This window comes from Oreochromis niloticus, linkage group LG5, assembly GCF_001858045.2.
Source record: "Oreochromis niloticus isolate F11D_XX linkage group LG5, O_niloticus_UMD_NMBU, whole genome shotgun sequence".
Lineage (NCBI taxonomy): Eukaryota > Metazoa > Chordata > Actinopteri > Cichliformes > Cichlidae > Oreochromis > Oreochromis niloticus.
Genome location: NC_031970.2, coordinates 1,370,046 through 1,392,993, shown reverse-complemented (window position 1 = coordinate 1,392,993; position 22,948 = coordinate 1,370,046). Strand labels below are relative to the sequence as shown.

Here is a 22,948-nt window from a genome sequence, read left to right as displayed (position 1 = left end):
CCCTACGTAAATATAAAACTTTATTAAAAACTGTAACAAAGACGTCCATGGGGTGTTGTCCTGTGCCGCCACTGCAGGAGTACCTGCCCGAGAGCTGACAGCCAATCAGCAGACCTGAGCGGTTCACCTGGACTCTATTGTTTTCTATTCTATATTTTAAAGAAATTTCTGGAGATCAAATCTCAGCCTCCACTGCACGCTTGCTGTTACAGACCACACTGTGCTCACCTGAACTCCACCCTCTTTAGCCCCAGACATCTGAAGTACCGAGCCAAGCTTCTAAAACCAGGCCGACCTTCATCCCTCGTAGAAGGCACGCAGGAAAGGAGGCAGGTGTAAAGCCTGGGAGGAGGGAGGAAGAGGAGGACAGACCACCTTCAGCTGCTTTCAGTTCAAGTTTATTGTGTAGTGCAAACAATAGAAAAGGTTCAGAATCATTCGTCTGTACAGGTCGTCATCAGTGAAGCTGCATCCAAACAAAGCCCGCCTCTGTGCGTCATCACGCTGCTTCTTCACCCACAGGAACCTCATCTGATTGGTCAGGACCTCAGTCACGTGATGCAGAACAAATACAAACACTTGAACTGTTCATGCGGACCTGATTTTACCCACGAAAACCCAGCACGCTACTGCTGCGTGCTGATTGGTCGGTTAGAGTTCAGGACAGGATGTACTGTACTGTATGTGCGCCTGTTTCCAAACCTCCAGCACACGTTAGCTGCGTGATTAAAGGCCAGCAGAAACAGGAGCTGGCTTCACGCCCCAAATCAAAATCGAGGGTGCTGTAAAGCGGCTCGTGGTGCTGTGACGTCCTCAGCGACTTTACTGCAGTAGAAACCGTGAAACGTCTAAAAACGTTGTCTCTAGCTCTTCCATCAAAAACAGGACGAAATCTGCCCTGAGAGCGCCCCTGCCTGCGGAACGACATGTCCACAGGCAGGGGGTGCTAAGAGCTCACAGGCTGCCCCTCAGCAGGCTTCCACATGCTGGCCAATCAGGGGAAAGTGCCCTCACGGAGAGAAGTGATAGCTGAATGAATGAGCAGCGTGATGACATCACAGAGTCATATGATCAAAAACAATCCAACAATAAAAATTTAATTTCAGTGTTTCAGAATTTTGAAATTCCTCAAATTTCTCTCGTCTTTAAACGTGTGAAGCAGTCACTGTGAAAACCTCGCGTTCATTTACAGCGCAAACACAAAACAAATCAGCTGATCACAAAAAGCCCGCCATCATTGGGCTAAAAACAGGAATGAAACGTAGGCATGCAAGCAGCCGGCCGTCAGTTGCACTTTAAAAATAAATCAAACCCGCTATAAAAAAATAACCTAAAGTCTTCTCAGCGGTGCTGCCCGCGCTCTTCAACCTGCTTCGTCTTCTTCCCCGCGCTTCTGTCGTCGTTTCCTTTTTCACAGTTAAACTTCCTGCTGCGGTCCGAGGAGAAGAAGAAGAAACAGCTCGAGCACGTCTGAGCTCCTGTAGGTCTGTTAAAAAAAAAAGAATCCGCTCCTTTAGTCGCTCTCAGGTCAAAGGTCAGAGCGAGCTCGTTAGTGCGTTTGTTAGTGCAAATCGTTCACTGAAGTAAAACTCAGTCTCTTATAAACTAACGAGCGTGGCATGACACCCACAGAGCAGCCACAAGGCTTTTACTTTGAAAGAATCTCCCTTTTTTTGTTTCGTCGTTCCTCCTGATGAGGAACGCCTGCAGTTCTTCTTCTCTTTCTTTTAAGTCCGCTGCCTCCCGTTTACCGTCCATCAGTGGGCAGCGTCTGAGCCAGGGGGGCCCAGTTTATGCCAGCCCACCCAGTGCTGACCCGGGACCAGCCTCTTCAGGGGGATGAAGGTCTCCCCCAGCAGCGTGTTCTCCCAGAAGGCGCCGTCTCCCAGGACCCGAAGGTGGATCACCCTCTGGTCCAGGTCCCCCCGTGGGATCCGCTCGTACACCAGCTGGGGACACAGAGGGAGGCAAAGGTGACGTTGCTATGGAAACAGCAAAGTTAGTCATATCAACATCTGAGAGTTCATCTACAGTGACATCAGCGATTCTTTACACCAGAGATGAGCAGAACAATCCAAATATGGACAGGTCGATACCAACACCGCTATCAGAGCGACACTTACACGATAGGACTGATAGTGTGTTTCTATCTTCCAGCATGCAGCTCACTGCTAGATTATTAAAAGTATCACTATCTGCACAACTGGGCCAGTTTTTACTTAGCAGATCGATAGCAGTATCTCACAGCACTCCCTCAAATGCTGTGAGTGGATCGTACCATCTCGTTGTAGGTGGGGTTGCATGTGCGTCGCGCCGCCTTCGTCTTCCTCTTGCTCATCTTCTGAGGGTCGGGGAGGAGATAGAGTTTCACGTAGGGGTCGGGGTCAGTCCCATCCTGCAGAGGCTGCTACACACCCACGCACACACACACACACACACACACACACACACACACACGCACACACACACACACAGACCAGTGTCAGTCCCACAGAAAAAAAAACAATCAGAAGACCCAAATACCCTGACAGGACTTAGACCCACTGATCAATATAAAAATATTATTTAAAAAACACTTAAGATGATATAAATACGTTTGTTAAACTATATTAACAGCAGTTATAAATAAAGAAAAAGTGTGTATTCCGAGGGAGACCGAATGGACCACGCTCAGCACCTCCATTGCTGAGGCTGCTGCACTGAGCTGTGGCCACAAGGTGGATGGTGTTGTTGATGGTTGTAACCCCCGAACCAGATGGTGGACACCAGAGGTGAAAGGACTCCTCCTTCAGCCTGATGGTTCCCATCAGGCTCGGTTAGCCTGGGGAATTCGGAGGCAGCCGATAGGTACTGACAGACCAATAAGAACGAGGCTCGGGCAGTGGATGAAACAAAAACTGTGGGAGGAGTCTGAAGAACAGAAAAACACAGACTGCCTCAAAGCAATTCTGGCAAACTATCAGGCAGCTCAGGAAAGGAAAGCGGTGCTCTACCAATACTGTGTATAGTGTGGGTGGAGTGACTTTAACTGAGGATATTGTTGTGCGGTGGAAGGAATACTCTGAGGACCTCCTTAACACACTGACATGTCTTCCATAAAGAAAGCAGTCTGAGGGCAGTCATGAAACACTGAACCAGCTCTGTAGCCTCTCCTGGATGTCTGAGGGGCCATGGGAGTCACCCAACCAGTCTACATGTGTTTTGTGGACTTGGAGAAGGCATTTGACCGTGTCCATCTGATTACTCTGTGGGTGGTGCTTTGGGAGTATGGGGAGTCTTCATCAGGTAACAGCCTCCAGCTCTCACTGGAGCAGTTCACAGCCGAGTGTGAAGCGGTGGGAATGAGATCAGCACCTCCTAATCTGAGGCCATGGTCCTCAGCCGGAAAAGGGTGGAGTGCCCACTCCTCCACTCCGGGTCAGGGATGAGTTCCTGCCCCGGAGTGGAGGAGTTTAACTATCTCGGGGTCTTGTTCACGAGTGACGGGAGAAGGGAGCGCAAGATCGACAGATGCATTGGTGCTGCAGCTGCAGTGATGAGGACGCTGTATCGGTCCGTTGTGCTGAAGACAGAGCTGAGTGTAAAAGCGAAGCTCTCAATTTACCGGTCGATCTACGTCCCTACCCTCACCTATGGTAACCAGCTGTGGGCAGTGACTGAAAGAAGGAGATCGCAGATACAAGCGGCAGAAATGAGCTTCCACCGAAGGGTGGCTGGCCTCTCCCTTAGAGATAGGGTGAGAGTTCAGCCATCCGGGAGGTGCTCACAGTAGAACCACTGCTCCTCCAAGAATACATATTTTTTTTTAAAGTACATACACTACAGAAACCACAGTAATCATAATAATAAAGAAATATATACAAAAATGTAATAAAAATAATCAACAAATAAAAATAACAAAGCTATAAATGAATCCAATAATAACATGACACACTGACCAGTCCTCGGATGTGTATGACCATGATGAAGAGTTTTTCGTTCTTGTAGGAGATGGACAGTTTGACCTCGCCGAGCTCTTTTCCTGAACCTGGAGACCACGAGATCTCTGCGAACACACGCACACTTTCAATGTTAGTCTTGAATGAAAACGTCTGATATTTGACGGTTTCTAACACTTTCAGTCGCAGGTTGAGTTTAAGTACTAATTTTGATAAACAAAGATATTTCATCTTCTGACTTAAGTTTGATTACTACAGATTTATTTCATGACGTCTGCTGGACATCAGAGGAACTGCAGCTGTTTGAGTATTAAAGGAACAGACTGCTGTTTACCTCAGCTATCAAAGCCGGGTGAAAAGTATCTTTATTTACTGTGGAGGAGGCTGCAAAACTTTGTGAGAGGAAAGAAAAGAAGCTTCTCACTGATGAACGCCAGGTGAGGTGAGCTGTTGAGGATATGCTGAACTCTTCTATCAGTAACTCTGCCATTAGCCTCTGTTAGCTGGTGTTAGTGAAACTTCCTTTTATTGGATAGTTGCTGGACTCATGGAGAATAAACTCGATGGGAGAATGTAATCAAACTGTTTATCAGAGGGAAAGTATGATTTTTAGGATACTTGGGCCTAACATGTTAGCCATTCCCCAACTCTCTGTGAATGGGACTCATGGCCATTGATCAGTGTTCTTTGATCAGTGGGTTTTGGTCAGTGATTGTTGATCAATGGTCATGGGAATTTGCATAATTATGATTAAGGAACTGACCTCACAGCCCATTGTTCCTTCAGTGGGCTGGTTTCAGTCATTATGCAAATGTACTGGTTATAAGGTTTGGGGAAACCTGCAGTCAGCTGAGACTGAAGAAGTCACCTGGATGAGTGACGAAACGTTTCTCCCACAAAACGCTACGTCCAGATGAACAGATTCAACTTTTGGAGATGTTAGCCTATAACCACCTGCTAGTTTGTCGTCATACAGATGGGAGGGTGTTGGGTTTGATTTTTATGTGAGATTAATAGAATCTTTAGTTTCTTACTGACTGAAACCTTCAGATATATCAGTATAAAGGAATGTGCGGGGCAGCAGTAGACACGATAACCTGATATCAGCCACTTCTTAGCTCAGTGCCTGCAAAACAAGCAGCTTCTCCCCACCAGTTCTAACCGTTAGATAGATGCTCATATTCCTCGAGGTGAATCAACAAACATGCTGTCAAGGGTCACATGTCTAATCTGTGGACAATAAATAATTATGAATATATGAGCAACAAATGAGCACGTTTCTGCTGTGGTGTGTTCGAGGCCCGACTTGAGCTCAGGAGATGAGGGTCGAGGTCACGAGGATGATGTTTTAAGATGGTGATAGCGCTCTTTCCTTCCAGTTTGCGCATCTTTGGTGAAGGCGACCTCTGTTGCGATAATAAAACAGGTAAGATGTTTCATATGTTGATCTGAAGGAGCAGGCATGCATTTAAATCTTGCTTCCCTTTGCTGGAGGACATAACCACACTGTGATGATGTATTATTATGAGAATAATCTTTTCTATGAAACAACCCAACAATTACTGACTGTAACATTTAACCAATCAGCATCAGAAAACATGCCACAGATCTGCTGTTACATGCTGAGTCACAGAGCACTGACCTTTGACCTTTGTGTTTGTGTGAGTTAAAGTTTAACAGAGCAAAACCTCTTTGGTGCAGTCTGACCTCAGATAAGCTTATATTTGATAGGAGTACTCTTCACTGGCTAATGCCCCCCATCCAATCAGGGTGAGGAACCGCCCACTGTGGCTTCCTAAAATCTGTACACTGTCCCACTGAGCAAACAAAAAGTCTTCCCAGTATATTTCCAGTTCTGGAGCTTTACACATTAAACAGCGAGCTGGTCCAAAATCCCGTACCTGCTGGTTTGCTCGCCGTCGTTCCTGATCGTTCGTCTCTGGGCAGCGGGTGGAAGAAGGTGTACACCAGGTCACACTGTGCAGACACAGACACAGACACACACACACACACACGGGGTGAGATGTGATCAGCCTGTGATTGGCTCACTGAGATAAACGGGACAAAGGTGTAATCAGAATAAAGACGAGTGAACCTGACCCAGCTCAGAGAACATCCCTGCATCGGTACTGTGGAAGTTCAGCTCAGGACAGAGCACTTCCAAGAACTTCCTGGAACTTCCAGGAAGTGAGGGGTCAGCTCACCATCCTCATCATATGTGAGAAACAGGAAGTGCAACTTTCTGCAGGGCGGAGAACCTTCATCACACTTTCCGATCAAGATAAGAGGGGAGAGCGACAGGATCATACACCTGCCTCTGAACCACCTGTCTGCCTGCAGGCAGAGCTTCCACAGTCTGGGAGAGATAACCTCGGAGAGGGCGGAGCCCCGAGGACTGCAGCGAGATGATAGAACAGCAGCGTCACACCCACTCAGTGTGTGTGTGTTTCGTCCTCAGTATTTCTGAGAAGCGACTCAAACTAAAAGCAAGCTGGTGAAGTGATGGCGGCACTCTCATGTTCGGCCATGTTGTACTTTGTGTTTCACTGCAGCTGAGAGGTTCAAACACGCCTTTACCTGTCTGGGCTCGAGGGTATAACTGGCTGTTTTGACTACTGCTGATTTTAGCTCTATATTTCACCTTTAAAAACTGTTTATATTGCCTGTTTGGTCTCGGTCCTTTCAACATTTCATTCAGGCAGGCATTTACATGTTTCTATAAATAAATAAATACAAGCCAGTAAAGACAGAAAGGAAGGATAAAATTAAAGGAATGACACAGGACATAATAAGGTTACATATGTACCTGAGTAGACACACCCCTCCCTCCCCAGGACTGCATTGCTACTGACTGATTTAGTTGTTTTTTGTGAGGCGAGAGACTAAAGGCTGCCAGATGTCCTCAAAATCTTTCAGTTGGTCTTTTAATACGAATCTGTCCACATGGAGTCTCTTTGCAGAACAACCTCACATGTTTGAATTTACTGTTGATTTTTCATTTTGACATTTTGTATAAACACAATGGATCTAAAAGTTACATTTTTCACTGCAACAACCACAAACATGTTTAACGAATCATTTTCACAACTTGAAATTCAAATTTGAATTGTAAATGATAAAAACCTTGGAGCACATCACAGCCTGATACCTGCAGACCTGACAGCAGGAGGTGCATCGCTGCTCCTGTGAGACAGCGTTTACACTGCAGGCTGTCTTTGGTGGCTTTCTGGCAGTCGCCTCATTTGTCCACCAACAGGCTGCTGGCTGTGTTTTGGTTATTTTGTTTTGTTTGTTTGTTTGTTTGCAAGCAGCGAGTGCTTTCAAGTGCTGTCCTTAGAAAACACTGTTCATGACAATAGTATTCAGAAAAAAACATTGTGTATATTTTTTTACCATAACTCTGGTTTTTATGTGGCCTATCAGCACAATTTTAAAAAAAAACAAAAAACTGGTGTATAGTTTGAACTCAGGGTGGCTGCATCTTGTTGTTATGTCATCCTAAACCGGCCACAAAGCCCTTCAAACACCACGGCTAAATCTTAAAGGGGCACAAGAAGCCTGGAGACAGCCTGCGAGCCCCTTTCATAACACGGCAGACCAGCAGGTGCTGCTAGCCGTTTCATCACCAAAACCCAGGCAGGTATCAATGGCTGCCAAATACACTTTAACTGCGGAGAAACTTTTATGGTGGTCGAGAATGACAACATAACACTCACTGCACCCTGGAAGGCGCTATGGCCCCGACCATGGCCCTCCATTTATGGTCATGTGTGGAGGACGGCCTAACATTCTGAATATTATTGTATATTGTATAATATTAATGACACGGCTTCCTATCATGTGACCAGACACGTGAGAACAGACCTAGAAAGCCACTGACCTGAGCGACCTCCGGAGCGGCGTGGATCAAGTGCCACACGTAACCGTTCAGCTCGTCCTTCCTCCTGTCAGCCATCGCCTCGCTGCGGGAACGGCCAATCACAAAGCGACTAGGGAAACTGTGGGAGGGGATAAAAGGACCTGCAACAAAGCTCCTTTGTGCACCTAGGAGAGTGTGTGCATGTCGGTGTGTGTATGCGTGTGTGTGTGTGCGCGTGTGCATGTCGGTGTGTGTATGCGTGTGTGTGTGTGCGTGTGTGCATGTCGGTGTGTGTATGCGTGTGTGTGTGTGCATGTCGGTGTGTGTATGCGTGTGTGTGTGTGCGCGTGTGCATGTCGGTGTGTGTATGCGTGTGTGTGTGTGCGTGTGTGCATGTCGGTGTGTGTATGCGTGTGTGTGTGCGCGCGTGCATGTCGGTGTGTGTATGCGTGTGTGTGCGTGCGCGCGTGCATGTCGGTGTGTGTATGCGTGTGTGTGCGTGCGCGTGTCTGTGTGTGTGCGCGTGTGCGTGCATGTCGGTGTGTGTATGCGTGTGTGCATGTCTGTGTGTGCGCGTGTGTGTGTGTGTACCTGGGCAGTTTGGATGAGGGGAAGATGAGCCTCATTTTGCTGTGGAGTTCCTGAAACTCTTCAAACGTCCTCTGAACCAGCTGCACCTCCTGCTGACCTTCACGCTCCACCTTCACCACAAAAGCCTGACACACACACACACACACACACACACACACACACACACACACACACACACAGCTGGTTAGTTTCTGCTTCCCATGTGCTTCCCATGTGGTTCCCACTGGCACGTCTGGACTCACGTATCCCTTTCCGCCGGTCCGGATGTGTCTGCAGATGTACAGGTTCTTGATGACGCCATCGCTCTTTGCCGAGTGGAACCTGGGGGCGAACGACAGCGTGGGGCGCTCCTCCGACGAGGCGAACTTCATCTGGGCCAGATTGTGGATGAAGAAGTTCAATTTGGTGGCAACGCTGCCCAGACTGGACTCGATCAACCTGCCGGGGTCAGAGAGGTCGTTAACGAAGGCGGCAGGTGTAGCCTGGACGCTGCCAGAGACCGTCTGCAGCGCAGGTCATGATGACTCATGTCTCTGTCCTGAAGGTCGGAGGCATCTGTGCAGGTGAGCCCCACCTACCTGGTGAAGTACATGGTGGCGTCAACCTCAGACTCGTGAGGTCTCAGCGCATCATAGACATACTTCAGGTCGTCGAGGTCGGAGAGCTCAGGGATCCCACAGGACAACATCTGGACACACACACACACACACACACACACACACACACACGTTTAACTTCCTGGTTGGTTCCTTTAGCAGATGTTGTATTTACTCCATTACATGAGCGTGTGTTTGTGTGTGTCCGTGTGTGAATGTGTGTTTGTGCGAGTTAGACACACCAGGCCCAGCAGGTTGAGGAACAGGTGTGTGTGCTTCCGGATCAAGTTGTACGCTTCGCAGCACAGATCCACAAAGTCGTGGAAGCGACTGGACGGCTTGTCGCCGCCGTTGATGACATAAGCCATGTCAGAGGTGAAGACGAAGGGGGCGCGGTCCCTGCACGAGATACAGCAGTTAGTCAGCTATAAAGGTGAACCGAGGACAGGACAGGTGAACATCTGCTTCTCTTTTACCGTTTGATGTTCCCGAACATCTGGGCATGTCCCAGGAACTTCCCGAAGTCGATGTGGAACATGTGACCGCTCGTCTTTAGCATGATGTTGTCGTTGTGGCGGTCGCAGATTCCCAGGACATAGGTGGCCACGCAGCAACCAGCGCACGAGTAAATGAAGTTCTCCACGGCCTGAAAGAGCAGATGGAGGAGTGTCTCACATTGACAGGTGTGTACAGGTGTGTAAAGGTGTGTGCGTATGTTACCTTGTCGTACTGCTCGTCAGTGGGGTTGTGTTTCTGCAGCCAGTCGGCCAGCGTCCGGTCTTTGAACGATCCCGTGACACCGTGTTCCACCTGGATCTTCCTCAGAGTATCAGCGTGAGGAATCATCTCCACCACACCTGAGGACAGGACGCACACACACACCTGTTAATCACACCTGAGGACAGGACGCGCGCACACACACACACACACACACACACACCTGTCAATCACACCTGAGGACAGGCGTGTCCATGCTCACCTCGACCCCTTCCCGTGGAGAAGCACTTAAAGAGGACCATCCTCATATCCAGCCCCTCCTGGATCCAGATCTTGTTCATGATGCGGATCATCTGCAAAGTCAGCATGTCCTGCCTCAGGTCGTCTCCTGACTGCACACAAAGAAAGAACAGCCGGGGTCAAAGGTCGCAGAGGTTGCTGTGTCTGAGATCACCTATAAGGGGCATCACCTTGAAAATGACACTGATGTTGTCTCCCAGTGGGTCCCGGTTCCGGAAGGACAACTTCAGAGGGACAGCGTTGGAGTTGAAGAACGAGCAGGACTGGAAACCACAGAAGAGGATGATTAACTTTGTCCAATCAGGTACAGACGCCAACTAGGGGGCGTGTCTCCTGTCTTTAAGGTGTATGCGTACCTGGATGTTGATGCTGGTGACGAGCAGTGCTGGGTTCAGAGGAAGTCTGCAGCTGCTGTTCACCGAGAAGAACTGCTTCATCTCCTCCAGACTGTCTCTGAGGACACACTGGACACAGACAGAGACACACACGGCATTAGACTGTGCTGCCCCCTGCTGGACTATCTGCACTCTACATGAAGCCTTTGTTGATGACCTCAAACGCTGATGCATGTGTTACACATTCAGACGAGACCTCGTATCCAAGTGGCCACTCTGCTGAATGAAGGAGCACCTGAAAAGCATGTTTTTTTAAAATAATCAAATAATTTCACGACTGGAGCGGTGAGGCGATGGTTCGATGTTACAGGTGAACGAACGCGCCTCACCAGACATTTGTTTTCTGCCCTCTGACACAAACTGATCTGAGGACAGTCAGAGAACCCAGACACGGCAGCATGAATCCTGATCTTAGTTTTGATCCAGTGAACGAGTCATCTGGACTGTCGGCGGCGTCATTACCTGTCTGCTGGATGGCGTCGCCTCTCGAACTTTGTGAGCCACCCTGGCGAGGATGGAGACGAGCCAACACTGCCGGTCAAACTCCTCCCGGAGGCCCCGACCAACGCAGCACAGCAGCGCAGCTAGGAGGTGCTGATAGCGAGCACTGAACTGACTGTCCTGGAGGTTATCCTTCAGCAGCCTGACGCACACACAGCCAGACATAAGCAGTGGAGCTCAGAGATGCTAGATGTAACTGAAGTGGACTCGGGGGGGCGGACTCACCAGAACAGGTAGTGAGCGACGCGAATGTCCCCGATGGCTCGCCGCAGGAGGAAACGAACCAGAGAGCTGTCCAGGTAACACTCGTACTTCAGAGCCTGAGACACAGAGAGAGGTTACAGACAGCAACACCCACTGCTCTGCCCACCTGCGGCACTTCCACCTCTTACCTGCACCAGCTGAGGCAGGAAATCCAGCAGCTCCGGGTCGGAGATGGAGTCCATCCACTGGACCGCCGTCCTCCTCAGCTCCTGATCTGGGAACCTGAAGCACACGTGATGATGTCACACTCAGCTGGTGAGAACATTATTGTTATCATCACACCTGTAGAAGAACAGAGCTGTCCGTGTTAACATCAGTGAAGCGATAACAAACTATCATCACCACCACAACCTGTTTCAGACATTATCAGCAGCAGAGACAGAAACACGAACAGCTGATCCTTCATCAGAGAACGTACGAGGCGTGGAGGAGGCCCAGGGCATCCAGGTGACCCAGGCAGGCCCACTGTCTCAGCAGGGCGTAGATATCTGGCAGACACGCCCACTCCCAGCAGGGGGCGCTGGCCAGAACCAGAGGCAGTGCAGCGCTCTCGGCCTGACAGAACGCCTTCTTCTCCCACAGCAGACGCTTGTCCTCCACCGTCAACCTGCAGACACAGCTGCAATCTCACCACACCTTAGCTCCATTATGCCCCGCCCCTCAGAACTTACTGTTTATGGACGTGTGTGTGTGTGTGTGTGTGTGTGTGTGTGTGTGTGTGTGTGTGTCTGACCAGAAGAAGGCCTTCTTGTGCAGGACGTCCTGCAGCTGTATCTGGCTGATAGTGTCCAGTCTGGAGAAGTCGTATTGAGGGCAGAACTCTGCGGGGGGCGGCGTGCTGAAGCGCACCTCGAAGGATGACGTGGGGAAGTCCACCTGAGGGACGGACAGAGGAAACAAGGACACACACGCTAGTCTTTTGGCCTCAGATACCTGCAGGTCTGACCTCGGCTGAACTGAGTGTATAAATAAAGAAAGGGGCACACCTGCATCCAGCATACAGGTAAGGAGACACGTTTCATCAGCCATCCTGGTGACTTCTCTTTGGACAATGAAAACATCACCTGAACAGCTGATGATACACCTCAAAAAGCCCCTTTATGTTTCCAAGTTCTACAGTTTTGTGATGTCAGAGAGTATCCAGGTGCTAGCAGCTGTGGCAGCACTTACCTGTAGGATGACGCTGTCCGGCTGGCTGAAGTTGGGAGAACTTGTTCGGGCGTTTCCGCTCCTCCCCGGGGTTGAAGGCCACAGACCCAGCAACTTCCTGCCACAGGTCAGCACGCTACACACACACACACACACACACACACACACACACACACACCTCTATAATGATGATGATGTGATGTTGAAGAAGAAGCCACGCCCCCCTCTCTCTCCCTTTGTTTTTAAATCTGTTTCTACTCTCTTTCCACTCTGGACCTTCAGGTAAATGTGAGGAAGTGTGCTGCCTCTAGGAGGAAATGACATCACAAAGGGTAGGAAGCTGCAGGACTGAAGGAAACATTTGTTTGTTCAGCTGTGAGCAGGAAGTAAAAAAAAAACAACAAAAAAAAAAAACAGGATGGACACGCCGCAGGGGAAAGCTACGCTTTCATTTTGTCCTTTCATATCAAACATCCTTGAAAGAGTAGTTGTCAAACAGCTAACAGATCATCTGCAGAGGAATGGCTTATCTGAAGAGTTTCAGTCAGGTTTCAGAGCTCATCACAGCACAGAAACAGCTTTAGTGAAGGTTACAAATGATCTTCTTATGGCCTCTGACAGTGGACTCATCTCTGTGCTTGTCCTGCTAGACCTCAGTGCAGCGTTTGATACTGTCGACCATAATATCCTATTAGAGCGATTAGAACATGCTGTAGGTATTACAGGTACTGCACTGCAGTGGTTTGTATCATATCTATCTAATAGACTCCAATTTGTACATGTAAATGGAGAGTCCTCTTCACCCACTAAGGTCAATTATGGTGTTCCACAGGGTTCAGTGCTAGGACCAATTCTATTTACATTATACATGCTTCCCTTAGGCAGCATCATTAGAAGACATAGCATAAATTTACTAGAGATGGACCGATCCGATATTACGTATCGGTATCGGTCTGATACTGACCTAAATTACTGGATCGGATATCGGCGAAAAATAAAAAATGTAATCCGATCCATTAAGTATCAAAAAAAGCATCTCACAAAACTTGCAACACGGCGTAACTCGGCTCATAACCGTAGCACGTCGGAGCATTATGCCTCATGTGATAGAGACGCTGTGTGTATTTGTAGCCTCGCTACCAAACCAGCATTTCATCTCCGAGGAAGTTATCCCAGAGAGAAGTAAAGCAAGTGTGTAAGTTCATCTCTGAATGTTTGTAAAGCGTTCCCATGTTAAGCTTAACAACCGATATATGGAGCGACTGCCTCTCCCTCACCTTCCTGCTGCTACTTCAATCGTGAAACTGCTTAACGATCAGCTGATCGGCTTTTCTGTCGCAAGTCCGTCTCTCTTCTTTGTTTTTGGCCCACTTTGCACCAGAAAGAGGAAACCAGCAGCGGAACAACAGCAGCACGTTTAAGCTTGATAAGCTGTTGTTAGAATGTATTTAATATTACTTTCTACACCAGGATCCTTTTCTACGTAGCTGACGGCTGGTAACTGTGCAGGGGCGGATCTAGCAAAGTGCAGCCAGGGGGGCCGATAGGGCATTAACAGGGAAAAGGGGGCACAAAGACATACTTTTCTTTCTTATTCTCATTTAAAATGTCGAGCTTTTAATAAATAATTATCTGAATCTTACACCCAAAGTTTTAATCTGATTTAAAATGTATAGAAGTCCATTACTATATATAGTAACTCTTAAGTCTATATACCCTAGTAAGCTATAGTACTTTTTCCTTTGGGAAGGTACCGTCTGTGAATTCTGCAATTCTGTTGAAGAAAGAAGTTGAATCTATTTAATTATTCTTGAAAAATAATTTGTTTCTGTGCATTTTTTTCCACCCTGCATCAAATTAAAGTTGATTACATCGATTAAGCATCATGAGGTGGAGGGTGGGTGGTTCCCTATTTTTTTTTTTTTTTTGCTGGGAGTTTGCAACCCTATTAGTTAGGTTGCTTAATATTTCTGCTAAGTACTCTTTAAAATACCAGAATAGGGAAGATGGAGCAGGTTTAAGTTTATTAGATTGATCAGTGTTGCTGAACTATGAAATATTTTGGGTGCAGTGTATTTTTTACACACAGGTATAACAGAATAGCTTTAGTGTTGTTGTTTATTTAAACTTGAGTATGAACTTATACAAAATGCAGCAAGATATTAAAAAAAAACAGTTTTATTGATTAAAAAACACAATATCGGATTCATATCGGTATCGGCAGATATCCAAATTTATGATATCGGTATCGGACATAAAAAAGTGGTATCGTGCCATCTCTAAAATTTACACTGCTATGCAGATGACACGCAGCTCTATCTATCCATGAAGCCAGGTAACACACACCAATTATATATGGTATCTAAATATGGTATCTAAGCAGATTCTTACTCTGGATGGCATTACCTTGGCCTCCAGTAATGCTGTGAGGAACCTTGGAGTCATTTTTGACCAGGACATGTCCTTCAACGCACATATTAAACAAATATGTAAGACTGCTTTCTTCCATTTGTGCAACATCTCTAAAATTAGAAATATCCTGTCTCAGAGTGATGCTGAAAAACTAGTTCATGCATTTATTACTTCCAGGCTGGACTACTGTAATTCATTATTATCAGGATGTCCTAAAAACTTGCTGAAAAGCCTCCAGCTGATCCAAAATGCTGCAGCAAGAGTCCTGACAGGGACTAGAAAGAGAGAGCAGATTTCTCCTGTTTTGGCTTCCCTTCATTGGCTTCCTGTTAAATCCAGAATTGAATTCAAAATCCTGCTCCTCACATACAAGGTCTTAAATAATCAGGCCCCATCTTATCTTAACCTCCTAGGACCTGCCGTCCACATATGTGGACATCACATTTTGCGTTATTTAGACCAAAATACTCAATTTTGGTCTACATGGGCCTGATATCCACTTACGAAGACATTATACTGCTACTGTTCTATCAAATTTTTAAATGAATATCCTCATTTGTGGCTTTCATTTTTCTTAAAAACAAAAATAAGGTAAAAAAAAAAAAAAAAAAAAAAAATCTGGAAATTCTTTGTTTTTACATTCATTGGGCCCCAATATGCCCAAATATCAAAGAGAAATTAAAAATGCATGTTGTGGAAGAGTTCGGGTCTTAGGAGGTTAATGACCTTGTAGTACCATATCACCCTATTAGAGCACTTCACTCTCACACTGCAGGCCTACTTGTTGTTCCCTGAATCCTCCCTTAGTTATGCTGCAATAGGTGTAGGCTGCCGGGGATTCCCATGATGCATTGGGTGTTTCTTCTTCACTCACTATGTGTTAATAGACCTGTGTTATTGTTATTGTGGGGTCTACCTTACAATACAAAGCACCTTGTGGTTGTTGTGATTTGGCGCTATATAAATAAAATTGAATCGAAAAGGACCTCAAGGTTTTAGTTTAAACGTGTGAATGAGGTCGAATCTTCTCAAACCTACATCAGCTCACAGAAACCGAAAACAAACAGGAAGTCTGGATTCAACCACATCCCAACTTCATGTTTCACTTCAGTCGAACACGTTTCTGCAAATCAGATTCTTTATAGACATCAAAGTCAGCCAAACATCTGGATTCAGCTCACCATCATCATCATCCTCCCCGTCCACCTCTGGGTGGGTGTGATCACCACCATTGGAGCCACACCTTCTCCAGCACTTGTTTAAAATGGTAACACTCCTTCTCTGCTAACCTGCGTTCCACCTACTTCATTGATCGATGATTGACGACGCAGCCCCTCCCCTCACCAGTGGCTGAACACAGAGCCACCCTGAGGTCTTTTTGAAGGATTTCAACAATACTGAGTACTACAGAGTTATATAACCGTTAACCTGGGCGGAGCCTTTAACTCTGAGCATGTTATTGTACCGGCTCTGTGTTCTACCTTACACTCTTACATTACTGTAACCCTCACCCTCTGAGTGACCCGATAGAAACATTTCACACATTATAGATCAACAAGTCATTCACCACAGTGTAAACACCGCCCATCACTTTGTGGCGCGGCACCATTACCGACAAATAAACGGACTACGTGCTGTGTGTACTGTGTGTTACTTTTAATGCTATCAAAATGGTATCGTAGTATTTTCCTGGGTATCACATCGAACATAAAGCCTGAATACGGCAGAATAACATCCAATAGCATTTATTCAAAGTTTCTTCTTCAGCCGCCTGTTTGAGGTTTGCGTGGATGGATGGTGTCTGAGTGTCATGTGACTCACTGTCTGAAGTTGAAGAGCGGCATGGTGACCCAGCCCAGCGCCTCGATGCTGCGCCGCTGCTTCCCCTTCTCCTCGGCCCCTCCGGGGGCGGCAGAGGGCTAGCGTACAGCACCACCGTCAGCTGAGACTCTCGGGGCAGCTGGTTGATCTGCACGGGGAAACACACCCTGCGGGGAATATGGCGAGGGGGAGGGGCTTAGTGTTTTTCCCAACAAACAAACAGATTAAAGTTTATTTATTCAAAATCAATTTTCAAAGACATCGCACACGCGGACACACACCTGCAGAACAGGAAATGCTTACTTTTAACATCTTATTAAACTCAGGTAAGCTGTGTACAGGTGTGTCTGATGCTTCTGTCTGCTGAATAGTTTCAGTGATGCAGTGACTCTGCTGTGCCGTCAGGTGTGTGTGTGATGTCACGGCTCTGACAGGTGAGGGTCAAGTACGTACCTCTGGTCCCAGACCACCAGGTGGAACAGGTATTTGCTGACCGACTGCTTGCTGGTGTGCTGCGGCGCACAAAGCTCCACCCCTCCATGAGTCAGAGAGCAGGACAGGAAGAAGCATTCATAACTGTGACCAATGACAGCAGGACAGGCGAGTTACTTGTGCAGCACATATTCACACCTATCCCCAATCACAGAATCACCTGAGTTTCTTTATTCTTCTTCATTTCTGATGTTTTCATAAAAATCTGATTTAGTCAACACGCCTCCAACCCAATGCGCGCGTCTTTGTGCATGCGCGTCTGTGATTATAGAACAATTATTAACGACAATGAGAGAAGAAGAAAGGAAGTACGAAGCGCTCAACTCCTTCTTCTTCTGCTTCCACCTGCAGGTGGCGCTGCACTCACAGGAGACCCCCAATCCCCCCCCCCCGCCACCCCAAGGTCAGGTTGATTGCCATGCAAAAGTCCAATGCATGGACCTTTGTTCAGGAGGGGGAGGGGCAGCATGTGAGGGGCATTTGTTTGAAGACCACATAGATTCTGCAGGGCTGCAGCTAGTAGGGGGCCCCGTCCTGTTACCTCACAGACCACCACCCCCCCGCGCCTCCTTTACGAGCAGACAAATCCATCCCATAATCCTCAGAGAGCACTACCATGCACAAAATACCTGGAGGTTATGGACGTAACCCGGATCCCCTAAGGTGCAGCATGAGCCCGGAGGCGCTCCCTTTTTGTTGCTGTTAGTTCACCTTTGGTGTGTGTGTGTTGTTTGGTTGTGAGCACCACTGAGTCAGCACTGTGTGTGACTCACCCAAACCTGCAGCACTGACACAGGATGCTCCCCTTCAGCCTGTGGGCGGGTACATTTTGAGCTGCTTACCTGGCAGCCCACGTGATGGGGATGCGGTGGGCGGCGTAGATGTTGAAGGAGAGGACGTTGGTGACGAGGCCAGCCTCCTGGATGGGCGCCGTGCAGCAGTGGCTCTGTGGCGTCGTGTGGAAGTTGGCATTAAATGTGCTGCAGTACAGCTCCACTAGATCCAAGATGGCCGCAGTCAGCTTCTCCACCACTTTCTCTGTGAGGCGACAAAAAAGCCAAGCGAACCATTAGAGCACCAGAAGACGAAGATCGTCAACTTATTAAACAAAATCTGTTCCAAGAAGTCGCTCTGGAAGCGTCCTGACTGTGGGGGCGGAGTTACAGCCCACAGGTGTAGCTCTACCCCTACAATCAGGACACTTCGTTCGCAAACTGAGTTTATGTAGAGATGTAGCTCCGCCCCAAGGCACACCCAGGAGAGGTCAGGTGGAACATCTCAGAGAGCTGGAGGAGATGCCAGGGAGGGGAAGGCCTGCGTGACCCCGACAAAAATTTAAAAAAATTAAATTTATTAAAGAAATTGATTAAATGTAATAAAGTGACATAAAAATGTAAACAAATTATTTATTCATACTTTTAAAGAGAGCAGACCTTTCTAACAGAAAACCATGCTTGTAGTGCAGGTAGTTTGGGTAAAGCTGGACTTTTCTCAGACGTTTTGTTTGAAGGGGACATGAAACATAAATTTACACCATGGAGTCTGTCCCCGTCCTTTTTGTCTCATTTTGATAACGTTCACTTCGACCAAGTCTTCGTTGTGTCTAACACTCCTCCCTATCCATATCTTCCTGGTAGCTTCAGGAAGGCGTTTTTCCAACCTGTTCTGGCGTCTTTGCCGGTCGATTTGGGTTCCTCTCCAAAGGAAATGGAGAAAACGGGCAGGCGTATCAGTGAGCTTTAAAACCACGTAGCGGCTTCTTCGACAGCCATCTTTGTGTTTGGTTTGTATTCTGGCGCTCTTTGGAACTTCCCCACCAATGGATTCAGCCGGTGATACCAGGCCTCCGTGAACCACTTCCACGGCATTTTGCACCTCGCCCCCATAGAGGTGGTTTCCCGGAATCTCCGCCCTTCCCTGTCGCAAGTCCCTGGCCCGGTCTTGATTAGGTTGACTCGTATTGACACCTGATTGCTAGTTAACAGACCTTCGTCCTTCATGAGTTCTTCTCCTCTCTGGACTTGGGGTTTTTATTCTTGACTGAAACGTAATTCAGGCCCTTTCTCTGAACTCATTCCTTCGGTCATTTTTCCAAATCCCTTTGGGCAACTGGTCGAGGCGGAGGTCTTGCATCCGTTTTTAAAAACCGCTGATATGTGTGGCAGTTCTGAGTTATAACTACTTCTGATGGATCTGTATTCTCCTGTGCTGTGTGCACTTGTTTTTCGTCCTCCCAAGTTTAACAAAGATTTTATTCTAGACTTGTTATCATACCAGGACTTGACAGCGTTCTAGTTCTTGGGGATTTTAACATCCATGTTTGCTGCCCCACCAAACTTGTGTGATTTATCAGACATCATCTCTAATAACAGCCACAGACCCGAGTCTCATTTCACCATTATATCAGTTATTAACCTGTCACACACTTTCCAGAGTCTCCAGCTATCTGAAAATGTTTTTTAATAAGGTTGCTGCTGTCAGGACTCACATCACTCCTCCAGCTTACGATCCTTCTGTTCCCCTGTATTGATCAGCTGTTTTCCATCACTTTGAGCCCGTTTCCCATCTTAAGCCCTGCGTGTGTCACCTCGACATTACCCTCACTCACCTTTTCAAAGAACTCTTTGACACTCTTGGACCAAGCGTGTTATCCATTATTAACACCTCGCTTCTAACAGGAACTGCTCCAGCTGATTTCAAACATGCCACAGTGCAGCCAGTTCTTAAAAAAAAAAAAAAATCTGTAAACTCCCTTTGGTGTCCAAAGTCCTGGAGGAAATGGTCTTCCTTCAGCTCCAGGATTTTCGAATTCGAACCTCTCCAACAATCGACAGCTTTAAAACCCGCCTGAAGACACATCTTTAACTTTTAGTTTCTTTGTTTCTGTGTCATGTCTTTGATTTTTGTGGGGTTTTGTCAGTTTGTACAGCACTGTGCTTATAAATACACTGACTGGACCCTGAGCCCTGCTCTCAGACACTGACACAGGTGTAACTCTGTGAGGCTGGATTTAAGAAACAAGAGCTTCAAGTTTTAAAAACATGTTCAGCGCCATCTTCTGTCAGTACGGAGATGTGACGTCACCAGATTGGTTGGTTGGGGTCAACAGACTCACATTAGTCACTACATTACCCTCCATAGCCTGGTGCCCCCCCCATGCATCCTCTAAGTATTCAGGAGGCTGCTTTTACAGCATTTCACAGCATTTTACAGCAGTCAGAGCTTCCTGTTAGTACGTACCTCTGTTCTCCCTGACAGCCAGCACTGATGCATCCTGGGAGGACAGATGAGAGTAACCCATCAGTGAACTCACACCATCACCTGCTCTGAACCTCACTGAAGCACACGTTTACCTTCAAGACTTTGGGCTGCAGGCGACAGGGGCATGCTGGGAGCTGGTTAAGGGCCGAGGTCACGTCCGGCGTCTCCACGGCAGCCAACGAGCTGCAGAGCGCCTTCACGGATTGGACGAGGCGCTCCACATGCAGCGGTAGCTCCACCTTCACAGACGACAGGACAGAGAAGAAGGAGGAGGCTCAGCAAGCAGCTCAGAGTCTGACTTTCTGTTTTCATGAAATCTCTGACAGTCCGGATTCAGTTTAAGCTCCGCCCCTTCACGTTCATGAACTCAAACCTCATCAACGTGAACACAAGACGGAGCGCAGTGCCACACATACGTGTGTGTCTCACCTCTGACAGCAGGAAGGACTCGGCCTCGTTGTGAAATGTGTCGAGCAGCAGGGTCAGAGCCTCCCTGATCGACAGACACAGATGTTATCAGTAAATCGGTGACTGATTGATCAGCTGTTGGAGGAAATCAGAGTGCTTCTGTGAGCTGCGGGCTCCGCCCCTCACCTGGTGACTGTCTGTTTGATTGGACGCTCCTGCAGCAGAATGCTGTGGTTCATGGTGGACGCCGTCTCATCGTCATCTTTCTGTAAACACAAAGATTTAAATCATGAAGCGCCGTTACGATGATAGGTGACCGGGTCACACCCCGGTTCATCATAATATGCTGTCTCTGTCTGTCTGTGTGTGTGTGTGTGTGTGTCTCTGTCTGTGTGTGTGTGTGTGTGTGTCTCTGTCTGTCTGTCTGTCTGTCTGTCTGTCTGTGTGTGTGTGTGTGTGTGTCTCTGTCTGTGTGTGTGTGTGTGTGTGTCTCTGTCTGTCTGTCTGTCTGTCTGTCTGTCTGTCTGTGTGTGTCTCTGTCTGTCTGTCTGTGTGTGTCTCTGTCTGTCTGTGTGTGTGTGTGTCTCTGTCTGTCTGTGTGTGTGTCTCTGTCTGTCTGTGTGTGTGTGTGTCTCTGTCTGTCTGTCTGTGTGTCTCTGTCTGTCTGTGTGTGTGTGTGTGTGTGTGTGTGTGTCTCTGTCTGTCTGTGTGTGTGTGTGTGTGTGTGTGTGTGTGTGTGTGTCTCTGTCTGTCTGTGTGTGTGTGTGTGTGTGTGTGTCTCTGTCTGTCTGTGTGTGTGTGTGTGTGTGTGTGTCTCTGTCTGTCTGTGTGTGTGTGTGTGTGTGTGTGTGTGTGTGTGTGTCTCTGTCTGTGTGTGTGTGTGTGTGTGTGTGTGTGTGTCTCTGTCTGTCTGTGTGTGTGTGTGTGTGTGTGTCTCTGTCTGTCTGTGTGTGTGTGTGTGTGTGTGTGTCTCTGTCTGTCTGTGTGTGTGTGTGTGTGTGTGTGTGTGTGTGTCTCTGTCTGTCTGTGTGTGTGTGTGTGTGTGTGTGTGTGTGTGTCTCTGTCTGTCTGTGTGTGTGTGTGTGTGTGTGTGTGTGTGTGTCTCTGTCTGTCTGTGTGTGTGTGTGTGTGTGTGTGTGTGTGTGTCTCTGTCTGTCTGTGTGTGTGTGTGTGTGTGTGTGTGTGTGTCTCTGTCTGTCTGTGTGTGTGTGTGTGGTGTGTGTGTGTGTCTCTGTCTGTCTGTGTGTGTGTGTGTGTGTGTGTGTGTGTCTCTGTCTGTCTGTGTGTGTGTGTGTGTGTGTGTGTGTGTCTCTGTCTGTCTGTGTGTGTGTGTGTGTGTGTGTGTGTGTCTCTGTCTGTCTGTGTGTGTGTGTGTGTGTGTGTGTGTCTCTGTCTGTCTGTGTGTGTGTGTGTGTGTGTGTGTGTCTCTGTCTGTCTGTGTGTGTGTGTGTGTGTGTGTGTGTGTCTCTGTCTGTCTGTGTGTGTGTGTGTGTGGTGTGTGTCTGTGTGTGTGTGTGTGTGTCTGTCTGTGTTGTGTGTGTGTGTGTGTGTGTCTCTGTCTGTGTGTGTGTGTGTGTGTGTGTGTCTCTGTCTGTTGTGTGTGTGTGTGTGTCTGTCTGTGTGTGTGTGTGTGTCTCTGTCTGTCTGTGTGTGTGTGTGTGTGTGTGTCTCTGTCTGTCTGTGTGTGTGTGTGTGTGTGTGTGTCTCTGTCTGTCTGTGTGTGTGTGTGTGTGTGTGTGTCTCTGTCTGTCTGTGTGTGTGTGTGTGTGTGTGTGTGTGTGTGTCTCTGTCTGTCTGTGTGTGTGTGTGTGTGTGTGTGTCTCTGTCTGTCTGTGTGTGTGTGTGTGTGTGTGTGTGTGTGTGTGTCTCTGTCTGTCTGTGTGTGTGTGTGTGTGTGTGTGTGTGTGTGTCTCTGTCTGTCTGTGTGTGTGTGTCTGTGTGTGTGTGTGTGTGTCTCTGTCTGTTGTGTGTGTGTGTGTGTGTGTCTCTGTCTGTCTGTGTGTGTGTGTGTGTGTGTGTGTGTGTGTGTGTCTCTGTCTGTCTGTGTGTGTGTGTGTGTGTGTGTGTGTGTGTGTGTCTCTGTCTGTCTGTGTGTGTGTGTGTGTGTGTGTGTGTGTGTGTCTCTGTCTGTCTGTGTGTGTGTGTCTGTGTGTGTGTGTGTGTGTCTCTGTCTGTCTGTGTGTGTGTGTGTGTTTGTTGTGTGTGTTGTGTGTGTCTCTGTCTGTCTGTGTGTGTGTGTGTGTC

The 22,948-nt window shown here is 47.7% G+C and overlaps 1 protein-coding gene across 1 annotated transcript in view; it reads right to left on the bottom strand.

The window, feature by feature from the left end:
• Nucleotides 1–380: 380 nt before the first annotated feature.
• pik3c2b (phosphatidylinositol-4-phosphate 3-kinase, catalytic subunit type 2 beta) overlaps nt 381–22,948 on the bottom strand; it is a 38,960-nt gene continuing 16,392 nt past the window's right edge. Inside the window, 28 exon segments of the mRNA XM_013265685.3 lie at nt 381–1,949; nt 2,279–2,407; nt 3,939–4,045; nt 5,840–5,915; nt 7,819–7,936; nt 8,389–8,513; nt 8,631–8,826; nt 8,967–9,076; nt 9,227–9,383; nt 9,461–9,630; nt 9,705–9,841; nt 9,964–10,093; nt 10,172–10,264; nt 10,358–10,465; nt 10,859–11,039; nt 11,123–11,217; nt 11,290–11,383; nt 11,580–11,768; nt 11,895–12,037; nt 12,332–12,446; nt 16,544–16,625; nt 16,628–16,710; nt 16,997–17,119; nt 17,878–18,073; nt 20,276–20,309; nt 20,389–20,535; nt 20,726–20,789; nt 20,891–20,970. Of these exon segments, the coding sequence (XP_013121139.2) occupies nt 1,758–1,949; nt 2,279–2,407; nt 3,939–4,045; nt 5,840–5,915; nt 7,819–7,936; nt 8,389–8,513; nt 8,631–8,826; nt 8,967–9,076; nt 9,227–9,383; nt 9,461–9,630; nt 9,705–9,841; nt 9,964–10,093; nt 10,172–10,264; nt 10,358–10,465; nt 10,859–11,039; nt 11,123–11,217; nt 11,290–11,383; nt 11,580–11,768; nt 11,895–12,037; nt 12,332–12,446; nt 16,544–16,625; nt 16,628–16,710; nt 16,997–17,119; nt 17,878–18,073; nt 20,276–20,309; nt 20,389–20,535; nt 20,726–20,789; nt 20,891–20,970 (3,474 nt within the window). The 3' untranslated portion in view covers nt 381–1,757.